This window comes from Notolepis coatsorum (assembly GCF_963971535.1).
Source record: "Notolepis coatsorum genome assembly, chromosome: 14".
NCBI lineage: Eukaryota > Metazoa > Chordata > Actinopteri > Aulopiformes > Paralepididae > Notolepis > Notolepis coatsorum.
In genome coordinates, this window is record NC_140178.1 from 48118217 (window position 1) to 48145123 (window position 26907).

The 26907-nt window shown below is 42.7% G+C and overlaps 1 protein-coding gene across 1 annotated transcript in view; it reads right to left on the reverse strand.

Moving 5' to 3' along the window:
- LOC311241022 (zinc finger CCCH domain-containing protein 7B-like) overlaps positions 1–26907 on the reverse strand; it is a 100596-nt gene that overhangs the window by 68893 nt on the left and 4796 nt on the right. Inside the window, exons 5-7 of the mRNA XM_084329684.1 lie at positions 2792–2950; positions 1384–1464; positions 600–654 (exon numbers count right to left, since the gene is read on the reverse strand). Coding sequence (XP_084185810.1) covers positions 600–654; positions 1384–1464; positions 2792–2950 — 295 coding nt within the window. The remainder of the gene's footprint in view (positions 1–599; positions 655–1383; positions 1465–2791; positions 2951–26907) is intronic.

A 26907-nucleotide genomic window follows, 5' to 3' on the forward strand; every position in this document is an offset into this window, starting at 1 on the left:
GATTGCAGAATGGGTACAATTCAGTACGGGCTCTCTGAGCAAAGGAAGGAACTGAGCTATGAATGACCAACAACAATGCTATATGGTCGGGTAATTACGCTGATGTTATTGAACGTGTAACTAACGTTAATGCCACAAAACGAATGCCTTTGTTAATCATAAGTAACTTTGATGCAGTAGTGTGTGTGTGTGGGGGCGGGGTTGTGCAGGTCGCTTGACTGAAACTTTTTTCTACTATTAGCGTAATCCTGTCTCTCGAGTCGCTGCGTGCGTCCTGCCATTATTGCTCGCCATGACTGCTTGGCGTGGCAGGAAAAAAATTCCCCTTTTCATGACATTTGACGCCCGATTGGCTCAATTTAGTTTCAATCTGTATGCATCTACAAATCATATTATACCAGGTAGCCAATTGACGGGAAATCCGTCAGACTTCGAATCAAATGGACGGAATTCCGTCTCAAGACGGAACGCTTTAATGCCTGTAAAACTTTTCTTTTCTTTTGATGAGTAAACTGTAAAAACGATGAAGACAATGTATGTGTGTGTATCCATGATTAAGATAACATTTGAAATATATAGTTAATGAAGAGAATTCAAACCTGGTTTGATGTCACCCAAGGAATTCAGACCATTGCCTGCATAAGCATTAGTCACCTAGAAATGAGACGACAGAAAGCATTGAGGTCAGTCATTAAGAAACACAAGAGATAAGAGTACAATAAAATACCACTGTAGTAGAGGTGGGTATTCATACAGTATATCAACTATAGCTCGTCTTTATGAATATCAATGTATATGTTACAGTATATGTGGAAAAACTGCAATTTTGCACATTTCCCAGGATATATGCACATTCCCCAATCAGGTCAGTGAACATGAAGAAACGCACCATAGCCATGCCAGGATCCTATTCATTTATCTCATGCACGTGCGTCCATTTTTGATGACTAACTGAAACAGATTAGGACACCAACCACCCAAGTGTTCATTGTATTTCAGCTAGTGATCTCTATTTTAGGTTAGGGTTAGCTGTGTGTAAGAGAGACAGGGATTCATTAAGATTGTGTGTAAGAGAATGACAGGGATTCTTTATGATTGTGTGTAAGAGTGACCGGGATTCTTTATGATTATGTGTAAGAGTGACAGGGATTCTTTATGATTGTGTGTTAGGGAGAGTGACAGGGATTCTGTATGTTATGGTAGTTTACGATGGTAGTCAGTTTCAAAGCTCAGTTCTTTTCACTTACCCCGGGCAACCGTTTTTGCAGTCATTAATACTAACAGTATTAATGGTCTATATATTGATATTTCAATATGAGAGAACATAATATCCATATCCTGAGATGATATTAGTTGGTTCACAAACCTCAACTCTCAACTGACCTTTGTACTGACATAAGCTTTGCGAGTCTTCAGTCCAAGATGGCTGGCCAGTTCCTGAGCCAGCTCAGTCATCTGTTTGTCCTGTGAAGAGGGAAATACACACAATTTCCATGTGTGATAAGTTGCAACATACCAAGCATATACCTTTTATATATTTTTGAGCATTAGAAATTATCATTATTGATAAAGAAATGGAAAAAGGTATTTCTTGGGAGTTAGTGAGAATAGTGACAGAACGTATACCCACGGGACAGTGTCTTATGTCTATAGTTAGACAATCTATTTTTTTTTATATAAACATTTGGATCACTGATTCGGCCTTTAACCACTTACATATAGAGAGCATGTGGCTTTAACACAATAATACATTTATGAAACTATCACACAGTGTTGCCTTTTGGTGGATTTGCAAATAATTCTACATGTTTTCCTAACCTTTACTCAATGTAGGCACAGAGTTCAAAGAATGATTGGAACAATGGTTGTGGTCATTATTGTGTTAAACATGCTCTAAATGTAATTGGTTAAAGACCCAACCAGTGATCCAAATGTGAACAAATGGGTTGCCCCACCACAAACAATAAAAGAAAAACTAACATAAAAAAGATAATGGGTGACATGTTTTCATTCTCTAGTAACGACTAACTATAGACATAAGACGCATACAACAAAACATTTTCCGAAAAGTTGAGAATTCTTGTTTTGAGATGATGAAGAATCAACGAACAGGAGACAATCAATCTCCTTTTAAAAAGCTTTATTCAGTTCAACTCTGTCCCAAAACTGAATGCATTTAAGGAGAGAAGTCTTCCACTAGGAAGGCAAGTTAGTTCTCTACCACACCGAAGTCAGGTCCAGCCCTGTTCTGTGAAGCAGAAGTTATTCACCGCTGTTATCAGTCTGTGCTCCCATCTCTATCTCCCGCACTGCCTGGGTCTGAGAGCAGCTGTTATTTATGTCTGCCCAGAGACCAGGGGTCATTAACCTCAGGAACGTGTCTGTTATTTCCTAAGGTTAGGCACTAGGTCTGGAGGGAAACGTAGAGGGAAAATATTGGAATTCATAATAATGGACATTTTTGTACAGAGCCGGTCCTAAATCTGTCGCTTTGTTGGTTTTACATTTCAACAGAGTAGTTAGAGTGTAACATTACACAGCCGTGTACCATAATGCACGTCTGACCATCCTGCCGTTTCCTGTGAGGTCAGGGGGAGTTACTCCACAGCATTGTGGGCCTGTGAAGCCTATTGGGACGTGCAACTGTAATAATGACCCAAATAAACTGTAATGCTCATTAGATTCGATTTGGATTTCCCCTGGCCATGAATTTTGTATGCATTCAATGTCCCTGTGACACTTTCAACTCATCTGTTGGTATACTACAGTAGCAGAGGTTCAGCTATATTACCAGAGGTTCGGTGATCAGGTAGTCTTTGGTGCTGTTGTAGGCCTCTCTGTGTCGCCCCAGCTCCTTCAGACAGAGTGCTTTGCTGTACAGAGCCTGGCGGCTTCCTGTGATCACCTCCAACGCACGGTCACAGTCCTGTACACCATGCTCATACTCGCCCTGACAGAGAGAGAAACAGAGAAACAAAGCAGAGAGAGATTGAGTTATAAAAAAGATAGATATGAGAGATATAGATTGTTACATTAAAATCCAACATCAAACACATGGGGAACCTTAACCTTCTTAGATATGAAAGTATTAATCGTGTATTATGCTCAAAACATTAAGAGGGAACCATGAATATATGAAGGTCTCTACAGATATGGATCAGGCTGGTGGGTCGGTCTGTGTTTGGGAAGCAAATACAGTGGGGTTCAAAGGTCCGAGTTCACCAAGATATGTTTGTTTTAATCATTCAGCAATCTTTTTTCTTGCAAAGAAAAGTCCCTTTTTTAACGTATGTAGAAAATGGTAGGACATTGAAATCTCTCAAAATATTTAGTTTCTACACCATTTCCTTCGATTTCCTCATAAATGTTGACAGACACCGTACGTTTGATTTCAGTTTGAACACATGGGATGCAGTTTGAGTAGCTGTGGTGTTGTAACAATGAATTGTTATGACAATTTAGAGAACAGCATTAAAGCAATGTATTGATAATTAATTAATTCCTCCTCTATCTAGTTTAAAGTGTCTGTATGTGTACTTAAAATGCTGAGTCATTCCAACTACGGTTGAAATCCATTAGAAGTTTGTGTAACGCCCTGATAACCACAAAGACAAGATAGAACCCGTTTTCCAAGTTCAGGTGTGTGATAAATGAATAATATGTGTAATAGAATTTTTTTTAACCAATTACAAGTAGAATTCTTCAGAGGTGTCCCTAGACTGCACCCTAGCTAAGATGAACCACACCTGATTTGATAAATATATAAATAGATGAATATATCTGTGTCAACGTGACAGCCTATACACAGCCAAGCAGACACTAGGCCTGACACGGAGCAGAAAGCCGATTGCTGTGACTTAAAAATTTGATGTAACTTCCGTCTACCGGTGTTCATGAAATCTGCAGAACGAGAGAAGTTGTTGCATGATGAACATTTACATTGATTGATTTCAGCTGGGGATGCGATAGACAAGTTTCCATAACAGAATACTCTTTTCACCGCAGTCATGGTGATGTCGTAGCAGGGTAAACACTAAGGCTGACCTTCAAAGCTTTTTTTGGCCTTCGAAGCTTCGGGCAGAGATTCGATTTTAATTCGAAGCTTCGAGAATTTTTTAATACAAATTATTATATACATCTTTTATTATGTTGTGGGACTTGTACAGCACTTTGGTCAACTTTGTTGTTTTTAAATGTGCTCTATAAATAAAGTGGATTGGATTAATTAATTAAATTAATAATGAGTCGGGAGCTGCGCTGCCTGGGCGGTAGGGCTGCACGATTTTGGGAAATAATCTAATTGCGATTATTCTGACAGATATTGCGATTGCGATTTGCGATGCGATTATAACATATTTAAAAAAAAATTTACAAGAAGAATGTTTCTGCTTTCTGTAGTCGGGTCCCAACTGCAAAATTACTGTATTACCCTGTATTATACACTTTTACTATCATGTAGACTATTCTGCTTTGTGTTTACATGTGATGTATTGTATACATGCACATTTATTATGTTCTTGTGTGATGTATCGCACATTTTATTGCTGTGTGATGTATTGCAAATGTTATTGCTGTCATCTTGGCCAGGTCTACCTTGCAAAGGAGATCTTGTATCTCAATGGGACTTCCTGGTTAAATAAAAAAAAAAAAAAAAAAAAAAAAAAAATGTTTTTTTTTTTTAATTGCAGGCTTGGCGATTTGATAATTGCATCATTCCAAATCGCGATTTCGATTAAAAAACGATTAATCGTGCAGCCCTACTGGGCGGCTGCGCTCCGTTACACAGCCAATGACATTACATTATTATGTTGCAACCTTCGTCTATAAAGCAAAAATTATATAAATATTTATATGTAGTTAATAGAGACAAAGGCAGAATTCGACTTAATTAAGCACGTTTTATTAAGACATGTTTGTATATGGGTCGGGACACTGCTGCTGACTGGGTGTCTTATCAAACACAGGTAAAACAAAAAAATACTATAGAGAATTGTCAGTGCTGTAAAGTTTAAACCTTTTTAAATCTTAGACAAACGAAACACTTTGCTTTTATGAAATATTGTAAGCCGTCATTTTAGGCTTTATAAAAGCAGCAAGTTGTATTCAACACAGGAGTTAATGAGGAATCTCCATGTGCTTGTTGTAGTTAACAAAGAGAGGCAGAGTTAATGAGGCGTATGACGTCCGTTGCATTGGAGGTGCAAGATTTGGCAGGTAAAACATTTTTTATTTATTTTTTCCCCATTCGAATCCCGTGCCCATCGAATGAAGCTTCCAAGCTTCTAAGTATTACAGCCCTAGTAAACACAGGCTTAATTAATAACATACATTTTTGGTTCCATTCAATCTAGGTGTGAGCCATTCCAGTGAGCCAGCAGCATGCCAGAGGGCCCCAGGCACTGGTACACCTAAATAGAATGGAACTAGAGCTGGCCTGAACGCTTCAAAACTTGAGCGTGCAGCAGCTAAATTCATATTTAATATAGGGTTACGTTTCCCTCGTCTCCAGTCTGCAAGGTCACGGGCAGCCCTGACCTTACATCATATAAAATAAAATAAACACACTGGGCTGGAGGAGGAACAAGGGGCCCACATAGCTAGACCTTCATTCTCAGTCTTCAAGATATTATACACTATTGCGCAGAAGAGCACAATGCGCCCCATAGCAGTTAAGTTCCTCCATTGACTCTTTATACACCATGACAGTTTAGACTTAGGTCAAAAGGACACCAGGTCACCCAGCGTCAAGCATTAATAACCCTTATTCACAAGCATATGACCAACTACACAAACAAGCCGGGAGGGAAAGAGCCACCGCTGGCTCAAGCTGGGTGGTGACTGACAGTAGAATTCATTTATTGACGGATACGGAAGGGGGGGGGGACACATGGAAGGGGGGGGGGGGGGGGGGGTGCCACATTGGTCTCGATAACGGCCGAATTAACACAGTCATTATACAGCACAAGCACAGTACAACAAAAAGAGGTTCGGTATCCAACCAGAGTGCAAATGTAACAGTAAAGTAGGGCTGGGTGATAAAACGATAATTATCGCGATATATTTTAACTAGGGATGCTCGATATTGGCTTTTTTACCGATACCGATATTGTCCAACTCTTAATTTCCGATACCGATATCAACCGATACAGATATATGCAGGGTCCCCCCCCCCCCAAAAAATGGAATAATTTCAGGTAATTAACATTACATATCTCTTGTTGTGGAATTAACACAACATTATGCATACTTTTGACAATAAATAAAATCAGAATTTGTTCTTACATGCTTGCCTGGGTAAATAAAGGTTATAGAAATGTAAAAAAATAAATAAAAATAATTTAAACAGATACCGATATTTTCCAATATCACATTTTAATGCCGATATCGGACGATAATATCGGACATCCCTAATTTTAACCCATTCGAGGCCAAGTTGGGTTAACTCGCCATGCTCTGGGCGCCAAACCCGAGAAATCTCTGGTTTTAATCGATATTTCTTTGATTCGCTATATACATACATTTTTCATCCATCTAGCCTGACGTTATCATTGGGAATGGGTCTGAGCTCGCAAAGGGCAAATACCGCCGCCTATCGTCTCCCGGATGGTATTGCACATCATTGGAATCCCTCTGGCTGGGGTTTTGCATCAAAAAAAAAGTCCGGTCCAAGTTTTCCTTCTCGGGCATGCAGTATCGTTATAACAGATGGACTGGGGACACTGAGCAGCGTGGATTATGTGTTTTGGATATATATGACGTTGGATCAATAAACGCGATCAATATTTGGAATGGCAATCAGGAATTGGATTAATCTTTTTGCAGGACATCAGATGTGAGGTAAGGGCTCTATGTTACCAATCTTGGGTTAATCAGATGTTTCTTTCACAGCGATCACAACATGTCTGTGTGTGTGTGTTGGCTCCGACCAAGGCACGGATAAGTGATTTTTCAGCCCGCTTCTGTATCGTGCATGAGGACACATATACTATCGATAATCTAGCGTTTATTTGAAAACGATTCATAAATCAGCCGAAAAATTACAACGTGTTTTGTGTATTCCACTAAAGGGCTATTATCGCATCTTTCTCTGGAATTACTAGAAATCACCAAAACTATACTCTTATTCAAAACGGTATCAAACGGAAATGTACCGATGAAAAAACAATCCATTTCGTACATGTTGACTGCAAGCAACTCATTGATAAGCGACGGGTGTATTAGACCCATAGCCATAATTTAAGATATATTCTAAGCACTCGCAAATAAGTCATATCCTCCATTGGATAAAGCACTGGCACTAAAGGGTCACAGCGCCCTCTGCTGTTGGCGCCGGAAGTGTTAACACATTGGACGCCAACAACGTGATTATTCGTTATTGCCCGCCATGCGTTGAACGCCAACAACGAATAAACACGTTTTTGGGATCAACATTTCATTTTTTCGCCATGGCATTCATAATTCATCCAGCCTCCCTCCGGGACTGCAGCTAGACCCTGTCTGATATTGCAACGCCTCAATACCGCCGCCTGGTGGATGATCGGGCGAGTTACACTCCAAGCCAAACCAGAAGTGGCGCTGGTGCATCGAGGAAATTCCTCCGGCAGTAATATCTTGTAACGTGGGTCTAGATACACACTCGAGTGCATGGGATCGCTTTCGAAACGCAATAACCAATATGATTTCGGCGCTTATTGCGTCATACAAACGGTAAATGGATCTAGCAGATCGACATCAAATAATTGGAATATTTTTCCTCCAGTCTCATCGGCGAACGGTAAGAAGAATATAACGTTATTTTCAGCCCGATTGTTTATTAATTTCACTGCAAACTAGAGATGTTCCGATACCATTTTTTCCTTCCCAATCCGATTCCGATACCTAAGCTTTGGGTATCGGCCGATACCGATACTGATCAGATACCAGTGCATACATTAACACTTTCAGTGCCCAGCAGGGGGCGCTCATTTAGTGCTTGAATGCCCAGCACCACTCCAATGTTAACGTTAATATCGCCTAATCTATGTTTTAAATTATGGCTATGTGTCTAATCTGCCCGTCGCATTATCAATGACCCATTTCCAGTCAACATTGTCGAAGCGGATTGTTTTTTTATCGGTTCATTTCCGTTTGATAGCATTTTGAAAAGCCCTCGTTTTCACGGAAAAAAGAAGAGATTCCATGATAATCGCCCTTTACTGTAATATTCTAGAACGGTAATTTTTCTGCCTATTTATGAATAGTTTTCAAATAAACGCTAGATTATCGATAGTATATGTGTACGTGTGCACGCTGGTGCCGCGCGCTGAAAATCGATTCTCTCAGTTCCTGATCACTCTTACAGTCAAACAGCCATATCACATTATAGGGGAAACGCTTATATCTCTGTGAAAAAAGGTCTGATTATCCTAATACTGGTAAAATAGATTCCTTACCTGAGATCAGATGGTATCCAAATGGATTATTCCAATTCCTGATCGCCATTCCGAAAATCGATAATTTTATTGATCCAATGCTACGTACTGTAAAACACAGTAACCACGCTGTCCTGAGAGTCCAGCATGAAGCTGATCGACTCCAGTTACATGCACTGAGCAAATGGCTTTCAACCAACTGTATCAATGAATCTATGGATTTTATTGACAATTTCAATTTTTTCTGGGATCGCAGACACCTTTTTGCAGATGGAATCCACCTGAACAAGCAAGGTGCAAAACTGTTCTACTCCAATGTGTTCTACACGCTTGGCGTGCCTCCGCACAAGGTCGGAACACAAGTTTCCCAAACAATTCCTATCTGCCGAGGTCGCGCCCGCCCCCCCCTCAGAGGCTGATGGAGAGGATATCAAAACTACCCAACTCTCAGCTGGCAGCACTGACAGCGAGGCAGATGGAATCAGAACAACTGATATGGACCCCAGGAAGAATAGCCCCAGCACTGCTGTGGCTAATGGGGATCCAAATAAACTTAAACTTAAACAACAATCTCCGGGAGGAGATTGCGACAGAGAGGTCCATCAATGACAATGGGGAGGACAGTGAAGATGAAGCCACATCATTCTCTCCATCCTTCTCCCCATCCCCAATACGTCTCCTCGAATTCACTAACGACATGAATGACTTGATAAGCGCTGGAATTAAACTCACCCCCCTTATCATACGCAAGGCCCCGCAGCCACCAACTCTGCCCCAGAAAGCGCTATGCCCACCACCCATCTCTCCTCCACAGCACCGTCGAAATCACACTCTGGTGGCCTGCCAGCTGACAAGCCCAGCTCCAAATGGTTTTGAAAATACATTTGATTACTGACATCAACAGGGTCCAATGTGCCTAGCAACAAACATGTATGGACCCCATGCTTCTTTAGCTGTACAGGATAGCCTTGTAGCAAATGAACCGGAGGTAAAATCCAGAAATCCAGTTCTAAAAAAATATCGTTGCACCAAACTGTTTTATACTCTCAACAATTCCAAATTTGTTTGGGATCCACGATGCAAGCCAAATGGACTTTTTGTGGACACTTAAATATTCGCAGTCTTGGTAAAAAACGTGAACAGTTAGAGCATCTATTGCTTGATTCCAATATTGATTGTTTAGGTATATCAGAATCCTGGTTAAAAGAGTCTTCTCCAGAAGCCCTTGTATCCATGCCAGGATACAATGTTTTCAGGAAGGATAGGATTAAGGGCAAAGGTGGGGGTGTATTACTCTATATCAAGAACACCCTTGCCTGCAAAGAAATTGTTTGGTCAACTGATGTTAATCTCGATTGTGTTGGTGTAGAAATCACTGTCAAATGAAATGTCCTTTTTTATTTGCCTCTATAGACAACCAACCGCCAAAATTGATTTCTATGGTCAGTTAAAGCTCCTGTTGAGCTCCTGTGACTCTAATAAAGAGACCATTATTCTAGGAGATTTTAACATAAATTGGGACGATAAACGGATTAGAAAGAACCTCAAGCAAACCATGGATGCCCATAACCTAGTACAATTAATTGAGCAACCGACCAGAGTAACCAAAACCTCCCAAACCAGGATAGACCTATTATTCACAAACAAAACTGACAGAATTGCTAAAACCTAAAATTTCCTGACCGGCCTTTCTGATCATAATTTAATTTCTTTCGCTAGGAATATTGAATAAAAAACGGTTCCTTAATGCACCAAATAAAAACTCCTCTTCTAACTTCATCCCCAAAAACATGCAACAATGCTTTGGAGATGCTATTAAAAATATAAACTGGGATGAGACCCTTTCCTCTGCCAGCACAGAGACAAACTGTAGTCTGTTCACAGATAAAATCAAGGAAATAATGTTCTCCAGGAGGGGAAGCCAAAAGGCCAGGAAAGAGCATCACCTCCCCTGGTGGGACCAAAGCTGCAGTTCACTACTACAGCTTAGGGACTCACTCCTTAAACAAAGCCTGAAATCTGGACTGTCGACAGACAGGCAGAAATGTACCCATGCACGCAATAAGGTGACTCAGACCTTAAGAAAAGCCAAAGCCAACTTTTTTTATCAGTGTAATTGAAGATGCAAAAGGAAACGGTAAAAAGGTATGGCATATCTTAAATAAATGACTAGGTAAACAGAACAAACAGGTAAATGACATCCTGGAATTAAAAGTCAACGACATCCTGATTAAAGACCCTACTGTACTGGCGTGTACTTTTAATAATTATTTTTTAAATAGTGTATTGGAAATAACAATACTCTTTACCCCCTCTGGTGCATCACCCAGCCCAACTGTGGAAGCCGAGCCCCTCTTTGAGCTGGAGGAAATAACAGAGGATGAGGTAAGAAAAATCATTGTGGCGCTGAAACGCTCTAAGGCCAGGGACACTTATGGCCTGGACACAGATTTTATAAAAACACACTCAGACGCTCTAGTAAAACCTATCACCATATTAGTGAATCAATCGATCAGTTCAAAGGAGGTACCATCTTCCTGGAAGGTGGCCACGGTAACACCAATTTTTTAATCTGGTAGCAGGATGTCGGTAGCCAACTACAGGCCAATCAGCATCCTATCCACCATATCTAAGGTTGCTGAAAAGTGGGTGTCGAAACTTATGATTAAACATCTGGACAAAGGTCACACCTCACTCCACCCACTTCAATTTGGCTTCCGCACTCAGCACTCCACAGAGTCGGCAAACTGTTTTTATTGAAAAGGTTAAATATATGTTGGACAAAAACCCATATGTAGGTGCTGTGTTCCTGGATCTTAGAAAGGCATTTGACACTGTCAACCATCAAGTACTTTTGGCAAAGTTGTCTCATTTCAATTTCTCTGCAGATACAATTCAATGGTTTAAGTCTTACCTAACAAACAGAAAACAATGTGACATGGTTGATGGTGTCAAATCTCCTTATCTTGACAATCCAGTCGGTGTGCCGCAGGGATCGATCCTTGGGCCATTGCTGTTTTCCCTGTACATCAATGACCTGCCGGACATATGCCCTGACTTCAATGTACTGACCTGATCTCATGCAACCTCTCAAATGCAATGAACAAGGTCCAACACTGGTTGCAAAACTCATGCCTACTGCTAAATAGGGATGGGAATCGAAAACCGGTTCCGGTTGGGAACCGGTTCCTAATTGGCCAATGCCTGGAACCGTGTGGCTCCCGTGACTTTCGATTCCCTTATCGCTGCCAGGTTTTTCCTAGTTGCGCAATAATGTTAGCGTTAGCATGTAGCCATGGCAGACTCTATTTGATTCATTAAGGGCTCGAAATTGCCTGGGTTTTGGTAATATGCTCCCGAAATGCTCCTGCTGTTTGGCTACTTCTATGTGCAGTGAAAACTACTTGAATGCTTTAGAACCTAGTCATTGATTTAGTTTAGCGTGAGCTAAAATTAGCCGCGGAGCTATCGCTAGCTAACGTGAGCTAACGCTATTTAATCAAGCTCACAAAGAGAGATAAACAGCTGACAGCGGATAGTACAGGTACAAATACAATTAGGCCTGCCGCGATAAGCAATAAATCGATTAATTGCCGCGATAATTAAAATGAATGCAATGATTTTGACGGGCGCGATTAATTGCTATTTGCGCGTTTGTTTTAATGAGGCGGAACCAGTGCCCCTTGCAGTCTCTCTCCGTGTGGGTTGGCCGCTGGCGTTACTACAGAGCACAGCACGGGAGCTCCGTGGGGCAGTAGCAACGCCACATATAGCTTAATACATTTCTCAATAGTGTTGCTCCTTTTAACCAAGTAGCGTTATTTGTAGTGTAACGTTAGAATAACACAGAATAACGTTAATACAATTACATGCATCATTGTTTACAATGAACGGGTGGGGCTAGTCAAAGCACTGGAGACGGGGACAAGTTAAACATGAATTAATTTATTATAACGGGTCGTTTTCGAGTCGTGCTGCAGTGCCTACGCACCACAGCTATTCTATTATATACTGCTTTGACGCGTCCTCCTCATCGTTGATTGCCTGTAGTAGCTGCATCTAACGTTAGTAGCTAACGTTAAAACTAAAAAACACAACCGGACGAGACAAGTTGTCGGCTAGGATAATCACAACAATACTTCCGGTCCGGTCGGTGGGCTTCAAAATAAAAGTCTTAAACCGGAAAAGACGGAGCGGTGGGCTTCAAAATAAAAGTTTTGGGAAATAAATTTCTCAAAAAAATTCTCTAACCGGTCGCAATAATATCGCTTATCGCGCTATTTTCGGGGGCAATTAATCGCCCAGCAAAATGTGTTATCGTGGCAGGCCTAAATACAATAAAACAGCGGGTGGGGACTGTTGTGTAAACCTTCACCTTGTACTCTTTAGTTCATATATAATAAGAGCCGGAGTGTCTGTTTACTAAGTCTCTACTCTGAGTCTGTCAGACAGGAAGTACCATGGTGCAACATACAAATGTGTCCGTGTAGCAACACAAGCCAATACCTTACAGGGGCCCGGGGAGGGAGCTCTGTGTGTGTGTGTGTGTGTGTGTGTGTGTGTGTGTGTGTGTGTGTGAGACAGAGGTCAGAGGAATAACGACCTGTTATTCAATAGATTAAATTAGTTTAAGAATAAAAAAATAAATACATTTTAAGAGAATCTCAAATACATTATTTTATTTAAGTGTAGGCTATAGTTAATGTTTTATTTTTTACAGTTTTTGTATTTTTCTGACATGGTAAATGGCTGCTTTTTTATATAGCGCTTTTATCCAAAGCGCTTTACAATTTGTTCCTTACATTTTACCCAATCACTCACACATTCACACAACGACGGCGGAGGCAACCATGCAAGGTGCCAACCTGCTCATCGGGAGCAGTTAGGGGTTAAGTGTCTTGCTCAAGGACACATCGAAACGCTGCCCGGGAGGAACGGGAATCGAACCGGGAACCTCCGGATTGCCAGACGACTGCTCTACCTCCCGAGCCACTGTCGCCCCTGACATGGGGGCTCAACCATAAATGACAATCAGAAATGTCAAGTTGCATGTTGTTATTCTAACCAGCTTAGTTCTGTTGCATTTCCAATTTGTTTAAATTATAAATTGATCAGGTATCGATAAGCAGAATCGATAATGGAATCGTATCGATAAAATCCTATCAATTCCCATCCCTACTGCTAAATACAAAAAAAACTGTATGCAAACGACCAGTCAGAATCACAAGATCTAATGTGTTTCTGGGGGGGGGGGGAGCTGGAATTGGTTTCCCATTTCAAGTACCTCGGCATCATCTTGGATTCGAATCCATCCTTTAATAAACATGTCAAAAAAGTGAAACGCACAATACATTTTAATTTAGTTAATTTGAGACAAATCCGGACTTTTTTAACAGTTGATGCTGCAAAAACGTATCTTCATTGCATGATATTCTCAGATATTGAATACTGCTTCACACACTGGTCATTTGCTGGTGTCACTGTCATGAAACACATCGAACAGATTTATCATAGAGCCATCAAGGTATTTGCAAGGAAACCATTGGCATACCACCATTGCAATATTTTTAAACAATATAGCTTTTTGAGCTTTGAAAATTTCAAAGTCTTAAAAAGCTCTTGTTTCATCTACAAATGCCTACATGGACTAGCTCCCCCTCCTGTACATGAATTCATCTACAAAAAAAGAAACACTGGACTCTGCACCAGGTCAGACACCAGAGGTGACTGCATGGTCCAAAGTAGACTGACCACTTTTGGCCAAAAAGGCAGTCAAACATGGAACAGTCTCCCCATTTCCATAAGGGAAAGCCCCACCCTTCTTTTAGAGGGCAACTAAAAAAATGGCTGAAGTCCAACCAGTCATGTGAACACATGTGACATGCTGTTATGCATTTGTACATTTCTTACTGTTTTTATGAGTCCTGTTTTTATGTTTGGGGACAACGGATGGAAATTAGCATCGTGCTAAATCCGGCAATTTTTACACTCCAGTGTTCATTAATTTTGCATTGTCCCGTCCAAATAAACGAATAAAATAAAATAAAGTGAGAAGTAAAATGTGGAGTCCGGGTTTTTTTTTCTCATGCTTTTTCATTGAGTCCAATCCAAAAGGGTGAATTACCATCTGGGAGACGATAGGGGGCGCTTCTTTCACATCTGAGCGCCTGGGGTGGCTGATTTTCCAACGGTAGACTCGGTTGATGAAATATGAATTCAGATCGCTAATAAAAAAAAAAAAAAAACGAATATTCTCGTTATGGGCATTCAACCGCGGGGGGGTAAACCCGAGAAAACTCGGGTTGGGCATTCAAAGTGTAAAAATAAAACTATAAATCTATATATATATATTTTTTTTTACAGATACCGTTTTATATATACTGTTTTTTAGTAATAACTAGAAAGTAATGGTATTTATTCAACAACAGGTGATTGTATAGATTAGTATTAGTATCATTAATCAATGAGTATGGGGCTACGGCACTGCAGATATACCCTACTCCAATGATCCGCACGGACGTTAGACGGTGTTGCACTCGCTACCCAGTCTAGTCTGTAAGCTAGTAGCTAGTATTACCGTTTATGTTGTGATTTTCGATGCAAAATAAATATTCAACATTCTCTATTGAGACTCCGCCTCAGACTCTTATCCTTTGGCACTTGGAACTTGCTGTACTTTGCTTGCAGGTCTGCAGCCATTATTGCTGGATTATGAATAGCACCAACTTTAGCCACGGTAACGTTATCAAGCTAAGCTAGCTGACCTAGCTCGTCTTCCCCACATTGACATTTGATAACGTTAGTCAGCTAACGCTAGTCAGTAGCTACTTGACTTAAATACGATTCACCGTGGGTGCATTATTGTTTTTTTTTTAATCCACTTTTTCTCCCATTTACTATTCTTCTCCCATCCCAATTTCGTATCGTCCAATTCAACCCTCCCCTGTCTCGAACGCTGTTTCTTGCCTCCCACAAGCCGGCTGCAATGTGGACTAAGCCATACATAGCACGAGTCCCCTCCGATACCCGAGGTAGCAGCAGTCGCATCTTTTCACCTGCGCGGCGCGATCTTTCAGCGTCAGGGGTCTGCGCTTTGGAGGGGCGCCGCCCCCATCGCTTCCTGATTCTACTGCGCAGGCTGAAAAAAAAGTTGAGAAACGCTGGTATATGGTGTGGCTCTTTGTGGTACCACAGTAATTTTTGTGGCTCTTGGTCTCTAACTGGTTGGCCACCCCTGCAGTAGGCTATATGTGCTAGCAGAGCTAGTCTCCAGTCGCGAGTCACGGTGCACATGTGCGGTGGTTTGTCCACCAAAAAAGCACCAAAAGATAGAAAAGAAACTAGCAGAGCCAGAACTATTCAACTCCCCTGGAGCCACAGCCAGCAGAGAAGCCTGTTTAACACATTGAGTGCCACGCCCGTTCCGGGAAGTGACCACTTCCGTGCCGTCCATTAATCCCATGTAAACGTAGTTGTACTTTGTAGACCTAAACCTATATTTTATAGTATAGCTATGGGTCTAATAACGCCGTCGAGTCTCATTGAGCTGCTTCTGGTCAACTTGCAAAAAACAGATTATTTTTTCATCCGTACATTTCCGGTTTATACCGTAATGAATATAAACATAGTCGGGCCGCTTCTGAGCAATTCCAGGGAAAAGACAGAAAACAGCGTTTTTGTGTAATTCAATAAACATGCTGTCATTTTTCACCCGATTATCGGATCTTCCGGAAATCAACGCTAGATCATCACTATTATCCTTTGTCGTGCACGCATTCAATGTGATTTAGACCCCCCCCCCCCCCTCCTGCAACCCAACGGAAAACAGCTATAACACAGATAGCTTCAATCACAGTAGAAATAAATATCAGATCAACGCAAGCTTTCATATATGGTGTCCTTACCTGGTCTCTGAAGTAATGGAGAAAAAAAAGAATCCAATAATCTCATCGCCATTACAGTTATCCACAGCGATCGTGCCTCCGACGTTGTTGGACATTGCTCAACGGGCAGGCGGGCGGGGTCAGTAGTCCAAAGCATCCCTACAAGCGTGCGTTTTGCCGGAGTGTTTAGGACCCGCCCCCATGCCGCAGCTTGGTAGAACCCGTTTCTAACTGGGTGCATTACTGACCGAAGGCGTTAGAGGGCTGTATAATACCGTCTGCCAGCTCAGACACACTCGGAACAGTATGCACAAGATGCCCTGCTGAATTATGAATGCAATAGATAATAAAATAAATACCGTGACAGAAACGTAATCTACGTTTCCGGCACTCAACCGTCGGGCGACAGAAACGTAGATCTACGTGACCGGCAGTCAATGTGTTAAGCCAGGGGTGGCCAACCTTTTTTTAACCAAGATCTACTTTTTAATTTACCACCTAGCCGAGAGCTACCAGCCAAAATTGTATATTGTAAGCAGTCATTTGAGGCTTTATAAAAGCAGCATAATGAACACAAATCTGTCAGTGCCGAGTCCGACCTCATCTTAAATAACAAACACACAGCATTGCTTGTTGTAGTTAACAAAGAGAGGCAGAGTTGATTTAGCAAAAAAAAATATATATATATATATATATATATATATAATAAAATTTTATTAATCGAGATCTACTTTTAAATCAGCCCGCGATCTACCTGTCGATCGCGATCGACTGGTTGGGCACCACTGTGTTAAGCAATGCAATTTACGATTTGGCCCTCTTATCACACACATGTGATCCAGACTTGGCGGGACACCCAGAAATTGTGTACTAACCGTCATCTGTGGCATACGCATTCCCCTCTATTTAATAACTAGATTAATCTACTCCTTATTGTACAACAGCCTATTAAGTTCCCTAGATGGGAAAAGAAGGGCATCCACACGTTGGGGGATATCTTCGATAACTCTGGTCTCCGCTCTTTCCAGGATCTATCCAACGGATATGATCTCCCCGGAACTTCCTTTTTCTTTTATTTACAAAGGGCAGCTCTGAAGGCTCATGGCGTTCCATGGGATGCTCCACTAGAACATCACCGATTTCACAAATTCTTTTAAGACTAGGAGACATCGAGAGGCTTCGTTTCTGACTTTTATCGCCATTTACTTATGTCCTCGTATAAGGACCTCCCCCTGGATACGATTTGGAGAAAGGATGTCCCGGAGTTGGATGTAGATTTTGATAGGGATTAGAGCTGCCGCGATAACCGCATTACCGCGGTATCGCTGTTGCATCACGCTCACCGCAGAGTTAGGCTCAATACCGCGTCACCGCTGTTTTTTATCATAATAATAAAGTTGGCTTGCGGCTTGCGGCTCTGCAGATATACCCTACTCGGTTCCAAGCGACCCTATTGGTCCAGCCTGGCTCTGCGGCTCTGCAGATACCCCCTACTCGACGCGTCACACTTTGTAGCCTCTGAACGAAAACAGAACGCCGCGCCGCCATCTTTACTGCCTCGCTAAGGATGCATTTCATTCAGGATTTGTTTGCGACAGAACCAAGTGCAATAAACAAAAAATAATGGATTCACTGTGTATTCTGCCTTATTTATTGATGAAACAAAACCGACATCAACCCAATTTACCACCGAGCGGAGAGTTTAGTGTCACAACAAGATCGCTGATGTGTTAAGTTTGTTGTTGTGATTAGCCTAATACTACAGTCAGCCGATATACACGAGAGGTAACAACGTTAAACCCGGGTTTGCTTGGTAGAATACACAATGAGAGGTAACGTTAGCTTTGGCAGAATAGACGCAACGAGAGTCTGGTTAATGTTGTTATTGATTGATTGATTGAAACTGTGTTAAACTCTGGCTTGCTGCAAGCCCTCGGACATCTATGCCCACGGAGCTTTCAGTGTACACAAGCGAGCGGCGGCGGCCCCGCCTGCATCCCCATTCCCCAAACGGAGTAGTACCTGGCTGCAGTGGAAAAGGAACGAAGTACCAGGTGCCTAAAGCGGGTCGAGTCGAGTAGGTAATATGCAGTGGAAAAGCGCCATTAGACTAGAGGCAGGCTATAAGAGTAGACTACTAAAAAAAAAAAAAATGCATTCAAACTTTTTTTTTTTTTTGTGCGCACTGTGCGGTAATTACCGCGGCGGTAGGAAATATTGCGCAAATTCGTGCGGTAAGGAAAATATCAATACCGCGGCAGCTCTAATAGGGATACAGTCTGGGAGAATGTCCGGCTATCCTCACGCAACCCAGATCACCAACAGATTCATCTAAATTTTGTTCACAGAACTTGGTATCTGACCCCTAGCCAGTGGTTCTCAACCTTTTTACACCAAGTACCACCTGAGAACGTAGCTGGCTCTCCAAGTACCACCATATGACCGACGTTAAAATACAGTCTATTCGGGGGGGCAGGTGGCGCACGGAGATTACGTTCGTCACCAACACCGGGAGACACTAGGATTCGCCTGTTCGAATCCAGCTCCCAGCGTTGCTATCAGCTTGGCTGGCCTCTCACACTGATACAATTGGCTGTATCAGGGGGTGGGAAAGCTGAAGGGTGGGTCCTGGGCGTTGTGGACAGCGACCCCTACAGTTCGGTCGGGGCGCCTGCTCAGCGAGGGGTGGAACTGAGGAGAGATAGTGTGGCCTCCCACACGCTACACTCTCCCCGGTGAGAACCTGCACGGCCAGGTTGGCCTGCCCCAGGCTGCACATGCGTCGGAGGAAAGCATGTGACAGTCTCCGGTCTCCCGGACCAACAGTAGGGGAAAGTACGCAACAACCAGGAAGGGTGGGATGGGAGAAAAATCGGGAAAAAGGAGGGCAAGACAAAAAAAAGTTCACTCGCGACCTGCACAACGCCGTCCCCAGTCCCCCCCACACACAAGCTACTGCATCAAAGTTACTACTTATGATTAACAAGGCATTCGTTTTGTGGCATTAACGTTATATAGTTAGTGTTACACGTTCAATAACATCAGCATATTATTTACCCGAACGTAGCAAGCGTTCATACTAGCTCAGTTCCTTTCGTTGCTCACAGAGCCCTCAGTTTTACCCATTCTGCAATCTGTTTTTTTTTTAATCCACTTTTTCTCCCATTTTTCTATATTTTCTCCCATCCCAATTTCGTATCATCCAATTCAACCCTCCCCTGTCACGGACGCTGTTTCTTGCCTCCCACAAGCCGGCTGCAATGTGGACTAAGTCATACATAGCACAAGTCCCCTCCGGTACTTGAGGTAACAGCAGTCGCATCTTTTCACCTGCGCAGCTCGATCTCTCAGTGGCGAGGAGTAACGCGTGGGAGGCTCACGCTGCCCCCGACACTTCCTGATTCTACTGCGCAGGCGCACCAACCGACCTGTAGGAGTCGCTGTCCACAACGCCCGATCCCCACCCTTCAGTTTCCCTCCCCGTAATACGGCCAATGTGTATTACTGTGGACGACCAGCTAAACTGAAAGCAAATGTGGAGCGCTGGGCTCGAACTGACGAGCCCAGCGTCTCCAGCATTTCGTGGCGAGTGCCTTGCCCACTACGCCACGTAGCCGCCCCCATTCTGCAATCTGTTAATAACGTTTTCAATCAGACACATGTATAGAAAGGCTTTGTTTTATTATAACATTAGTTGCAGTAAAATCATTATGCCTCATTTAAGTCATCCTGCGGAGCTAAAAGCTAAACGTCAGCCGCGCCGCCATTGTTGTTGTTGTAGAAAAGCTCTCGTCAACTCAAAATCAATGGCGGACAAAAGCCGAAGTAAAAAATGTATACGCGCTTGCCGATTGGTGGTAACAGCAGAGGCGGGTGCAAGCGGTGTGTGACGTAATTGGCAGAATCGACTGTCAATCAAAATTTCATTGGTTGAGACAATAGTATCTAGCTGCAGCCCAGCAGGTAGACCATGCTGGGAGAACTAGTACCTAGTTGCAGCCCTGCAGAACATACTGGGAGAGAGATAGTGCTATTTCTTGATGTTTTCTTTTTTTAAGTAAGTAAAGAGGCCTATGTTCATATCGGTGAGCACAATTTGTAACACAAATATACAGTAGTTTCTTTTTTTTTTATCCACTTTTTCTCCCATTTTCTATATTTTCTCCCATCCCAATTTTTGTATCATCCAATTCAACCCTCCCCTGTCACGGACACCGTTTCTTGCCTCCCACAAGCCGGCTGCAATGTGGACTAAGTCATACATAGCACAAGTCCCCTCCGGTACTTGAGGTAACAGAAGTCGCATCTTTTCACCTGCGCAGCTCGATCTCTCAGTGGCGAGGAGTAACGTGTGGGAGGCTCACGCTGCCCCCGACACTTCCTGATTCTACTGCGCAGGCGCACCAACCGACCTGTAGGAGTGGCTGTCCACAACGCCCGATCCCCACCCATCAGTTTCCCACCCCCTAATACGGCCAATGTGTATTAGTACGGATGACCAGCTAAACTGAAAGCAAATGTGGAGCGCTGGGCTCGAACTGACAAGCCCAGCGTCTCCAGCATTTCGTGGCGAGCGCCTTGCCCACTACGCCACGTAGCCGCCCCTCAATATACAGTAGTTTCATAAAAAAATATATATATATTACAAAAAAAAAGATATTACAAAAAAAAATATTAAAAAAATATTTAAAAAAAGTGTTGCCACAAATATCGGAATCGGTATCGGCCGATTGTGTTAGTTGAACAATCGGTATCGGTGGCAAATTTTCATATCGGTGCATCCCTAGCCACAATGTACAAAGGGGTAGCACTAGAACTAGCAAACTCTTCCACACAACTCATACAATGCAAGGGGCATTGAGAACATAATAACTAACATAGCAAGTGAGAAAATTAAGAACTGTATTCAATTTCAGCAAATGTACTTAATTCTCTCTCGCTCGCTCTCACACAGCAAGCAATTGTCCTTCATTCTCACACACACACACACCATGTTGTTGTCCATTGACAACTCACATAAGCAGGGCCGAACTATGGAAATAATTCAGGCTGGGAAATATAGTGTGAAATATAGCCCCAGTCAGGCCACTTTCTAAGGGTGCTTTCTCATTCACCCATTTGGGTACGTTCCGATCCGTACCGTCCTCATTCCGGGTAGAGTGCGAACTCCCCCCCCCCCCTCTAGTTTGTGTACACACTTCAGTCTTGGTTCGCTCCGGGTTCTGTTTACGGTTTGCGTTTTGAGCGTGTACGCTTGCCGTAGGCGATGATGTCACGCTCGAAAATGTAAACACAGGAACGGTTAACATGCGGTGGAGACTGGATGCTGATATAAAATAAACAAATAACCAATAAATATGAAGTTATATTTAAACCTCTGTTATAATAATGCAGGACCTCTTTAGGGGGGGGTCTTTATTCGGCATGCAACGAACTGGACATGCAACACACATGCATTGTCTTTCCTCAGTCGCCGATGCGATTGAGTCTCTGCGCTTGACCCATCCCGTCGTCCTTCCCCCCATGGGCAGCCGGGAGCAGATAGGGCATCAACGTGAGCCGCGCCCCGGGGACCAATCCAAGTGCTCCTGTCCGTCTTCGTCAAGGACACCACAGCGTTAGCGATCTGTTGTTGTGCATGTTTTTCCATTGGGTTTATCTTATCGGGGTGGAAACCCTTGCGAGCACGGGGAGAACATGCAAACTCCACACAGAAAGGCCTGGGAGATACCCCACCTGGGTACCTGGCATCATGGAAACCTGGTCCCCAAGCGGGAATCGAACCCTGGACCTTCTTGCTGTGAGGCGACAGTGTTAACCACCACACCACCGTGCCGCTTGTTGTCAAGCCTTGTCAATATAACCCACCCCCTTTTCTCATGAATGGATGGTGTTGTAGAGTCCGCTTTTGAGGAGACGTTTCCCAGGGCTAACGCTAAGCTAACGGCTAACGCTAGTTAGCTTAGCCTAGTACTAGTCTAGTATAGCCACTGTAGCACTTATTTTTCAGCAAAGAACGTGCAATAAACAAAACGGATACATTCACTGTGTGTTCTGCCTCTCATTTGTTGATGAAACAAAACTAACATCAACACAATTGAACACCAAAAGTGGAGTTTAGTCTCATCGGCTCCGATTTTGTTAGCTTACATGCTAACGTGAATGGAATATGCCAGTATAACAGTATAGCATTGTGGCTAGCAGCTAACGTTAGTTAGCCAGCCAGCACCAAACTGATGATATCGGGAGCTATCAGTAGCTAGATAACATTAGAGACACCACTGGTCTAATAGAAATAAATGCATTCGAACAAGAAACCAATGTATAGACATAGCAATGGCAAACAAAATTGCCAGGCCTAATGCGAGCCAGGGAAGTGCTGTGCGTTGTAACATGGCTTCATGTTTTCATCCACTGAGCTGTGAGGCTCCACATGCTTGTTTTTGGTTGAGGTCTGAACTCTCAAATTGCCCATAAATATCGTTTTTGTGGGTATTGTCCAGTTGTTGCTGTGTGGTTTTATCTGCCCAAAATTCAAGCAAGCATGAATGTTCTGAAGGTCCAGATTAACACTGAAAGTCTGCGTTTATTATTTTGTATAACTTATATATTGTTTATATATATAAGATATATATCTTTACGTCATCTGTTTGCCTAACAGTACTTATCATTCGCCTTATTGTATATGTCCCATTCTTAACGCCGTAGGCGCCAGGCGTGCGCCCCCTCTAGACATGTTTCAGAACATGTTTAGGCATGCCCAGACAATCGAGAGAGCGCATTGATCTGTACAGGTGAACAGGCTGAGTCCACAGGGAACTAATATAGAGTGTGTGGGGAGAAGACGTGCAGCAGCAGCATTACAGGAAAACTAGCAGAGTGAGAGAGAAGACGTCTGGTGCAGTTGTACACAGACCGAGAGCAGTGTATCGTTATAGAGAGCCACATGGCTAATTAGATACCACTATAATATTGTTTCAAGTTTCTCAAGTTTTCAAGTTTCTTTAATAGTTGTCATACAGAAGTACAGAATACTTTTGTACAAAATGCTTCTTACTGTTGCGCTCCAGAGACTGTGCATGACAAGATAAGTATGAAATAAAAACATAGTAAAAATTAGAAGTAAAAAAAGAGGTCACAGTTGTCGAGCCATTATTGGCACAGTATAGTGACTTGTGTAAGCGAAGTAACGTGGAGAGACTTATAGTTAAACCCAGCGACGTTTGGATATAACTACTCATTGGAGACCGCCTGCGGGTTAGCTTCACGTACAAACGCAGCTAACTAGCTATCATCTATGCCAACAGGCTTTTAGATTAATAGCTATTAACCCTGCCATTGGGCGCTAGGAATACAAGGACCGGTTCCGTACGAGACCCCTTCTCCCAGCGACGACAGGATTATCCCACCAGTCTACAGTTTCTCTGGAGCAGGAGCTCTAGAGAGAACCACCGTCTCCAGCCACCATCTTGCTTTTCCCTGTACCGCCTCGCTTCGTCTCACTCCATTCAGAGCTCCACCGGTCGAGTATTCGTAGTATAGGAACTATCGTTACCTCTGACTTTGTTGCACTGACATTCTATTATTAAAAGAGAACCATGATATATACTATGTATGTTGCTATGACTATTAAAATGCTTGTTCTACTTCTATCCCTGTCCCCGCGCCGTTAATAGAGTGTCCGCCATTTTGTGTACTTATACTGTCTGGCCATTAACATATTCTTTAGCAGTGGTTTAATCTAACATATCTCAATACAGTCAGGGTTGTGTAGCCCCTTAGCTACAATGAAAGCATTACAGTAACGACGTTGTGTGTGTCACGCCACCCGCTCCCACTAGCCCGCACCCAAGACCACCTATTTCATCAGTCCAGGTTCAGCGCCCCCGGGGACGAATCAGCGGGGGTGGGGACAGGGGGGGGCGTTCTCACTCAGACAGACACACCCTTTTCTGGTTCGACCCGCCGCTGATTCGACCCCGAATGGTGAGTGAGAAAGGCCCCTAAGTGGGGGTCCCCCACCAGGAATTATTTTGTTACAAAGACTTCATTTCCTGCATTCTGGTGCAGGAATCTTTTTAAATGTACCCTTTAACACTTTCAATGCCCAAAACGTCATAACACATTTTATCAGCCCAATGCCTGAATGCCCACGACGTTTATTAGAGTTTTATTTTTTTTATTAGCGATCCAAATTCATATTTCATCAACCGAGTCTCCCGTTGGTATGCAGCCCCTGTAGGAGCTCAGATGTGGAAAAAACCGCCCCCTATCGTCTCCCAGATGGGAATGCACCCTTTTGGAATGGACTCAATGAAAATGGATGAGAAAAGAAAAATCCGGAATCCACATTTTACTTCTCAGGCATGTAACCCGAGCCGATCGGATTCATTGTGGACCCTCAGAACAGCGTGGAATACATATGTACAGTATGTAGCGTTGGATCAATAAAAGCGATCGATTTTTGGAATGGCGATCAGGAATTGGAATGATCTTTTTGGAGAACATCTGATCTGAGGTAAGGAATCTATTTTACAAGTCTTGGGATAATCAGAGTTGTATTCGCTGAGATCTCAGCGTTCGCCCTATGTGTGTGTGTGTGTGTGTGTGTGGGCGATCGCTTTGAGGAAATCAGAGAATCTATTTTTCAGATCGCCTATATAGCGTGCATACGTACACATATACTATCGATAATCTAGCGTTTATTTGAAAACAATTCATAAATAGGCTGAAAAATTTCAACGTTTTTGTGTATTCTAGAATATTCCAGTAAAGGGCGATTATCATGGAATATTTATATTTTCCTTGAAAACGAGGGCTTTTCAAAATGCTATAAAACGAAAATGAACCGATAAAAAAACAATCCGCTTAGACAATGTTGACTGGAAAACGAGTCATTGATAAGCGACGGGCAGATTAGACACATAGCCATAATTTAAAACATAGATTAGGCGTTAACGCTAACATTGAAGTGGATGGTGGGCATTCAAGCACTAAATCGTGCGCCCCCTGCTGGCACTGAAAGTGTTAAATGCCAGTGTTTGTGATGTGCATCACAAATAATTGTAAAAAAAAAAAAAAAAAAAAAACACATTCAATACATTTTTTAATTGTAACCCTTTAAATGCCAGTTTGTGTGATGGCATCACAAATTATTGTTAAAAAAACACAAAACTATTTTCAATATATCAAATGCAATGTACATTCTGGGGGGGATTATTACAGGCTAGGCATGTGTCAATGATTAGCAACAACACAGATTTTGATGGATTTTTTGTTTTTTGTAATGTCAGATTTAACAACAACTCTTATCTGACATTACAAAAAAATCTAAAAATAAAAATAGTTATGATCAGGGCTGAAGTTGAATAAAAGATGTATGACTGTTTAGACTGCAATACTCTGTCACATTGATCTCCTGGTTGTTCCCCACCTAGGTTATCTAACTATCGCGCCGCCGCAACTAGAAACACTGGCCTGGCCTGCTTCTAAATTCAGTAAATTCAGTGGCCTGACTGCACACAATTATTATTATTTTTTTTTAATATAAATCTTTTCAAGTACCACCAGCACCACTAGTGGTACGCGTACCACAGGTTGAGAACTACTGCCCTAGACTATTGAATCTAATGGGTCTCAGACCTGACTCTCGATGTACCTTATGTCCAAATGGTGCCACCGGAACATTTATGCATATGTGTACTGGGAATGTGAGCTATTCTGGGAAAATGTTACCTCTCAGCTCTCAGATATTTTCTCTCTGACCATTCCTGTTTCTCCTTCTGTATTGCTGTTTAAATGACGTTTCTCAATTGCCGACCTCTACACATGTGAAAAGGCTAATTCTAGCCGGCCTCACAGCCACCAAAAAATGTATTGCCTCACGATGGATACACCCAGACAAACTATGCCCGAAGGTATGGATTCTCACTTATCTTGATGTGATCTATCTGGAGATATCCACTGCACGTGTTATAGGGGTTAATGAGTCTAATATATCGCAATCTGGTTGGCAGCTGTTGCAAAGCTAAAAGAGCGCATATAACTCTCGATTACTGAATAATATATTATGTATGAAACTCACGTTGAGGTCCTGGGGTGAGTGGGGGGGGGGGGGGGGGGGAGAGCGAGCGAGTGCCCATGTCCACTTGTTTTTATTTTTGTTTTGTGTTTTTTGTGTATTTGATTATGTATATGTTGTGGGATCACTGCACGGCTCACTGCATATGAGCCGGACCATCAAGACCTCCTGATTTTACAGTTTTGGAATCTCTAATCTGCCTTGTTGCTGTGCGGATGGGTTTTTGGGCCCCTTTGGCTGTGGGTCTGGTGGTCGTGGGCTCGGACTGGGGGGGGCCGTGGTTCGGGGTCTCAGCGAGTCGAGGAGTTAAAGAGGCACGATGCTTTAGCTCGCTGGGGCGCCGGACTCGGGGTCCTCCGGGGTTGGGGTTCATGGCTGCCGTGTCTGGAGATGGAGGGGGCTCAAGAGGCTCACTATATAGTAATTGTTTTATTTTTCCTGTTCCTTTACTTGGTATATTAAATTGTATTAGGTCTATTCTCTTTCTTTTTATTTCATTGAATTATTAGGTGGCTTGTCAGTATATTTTTCT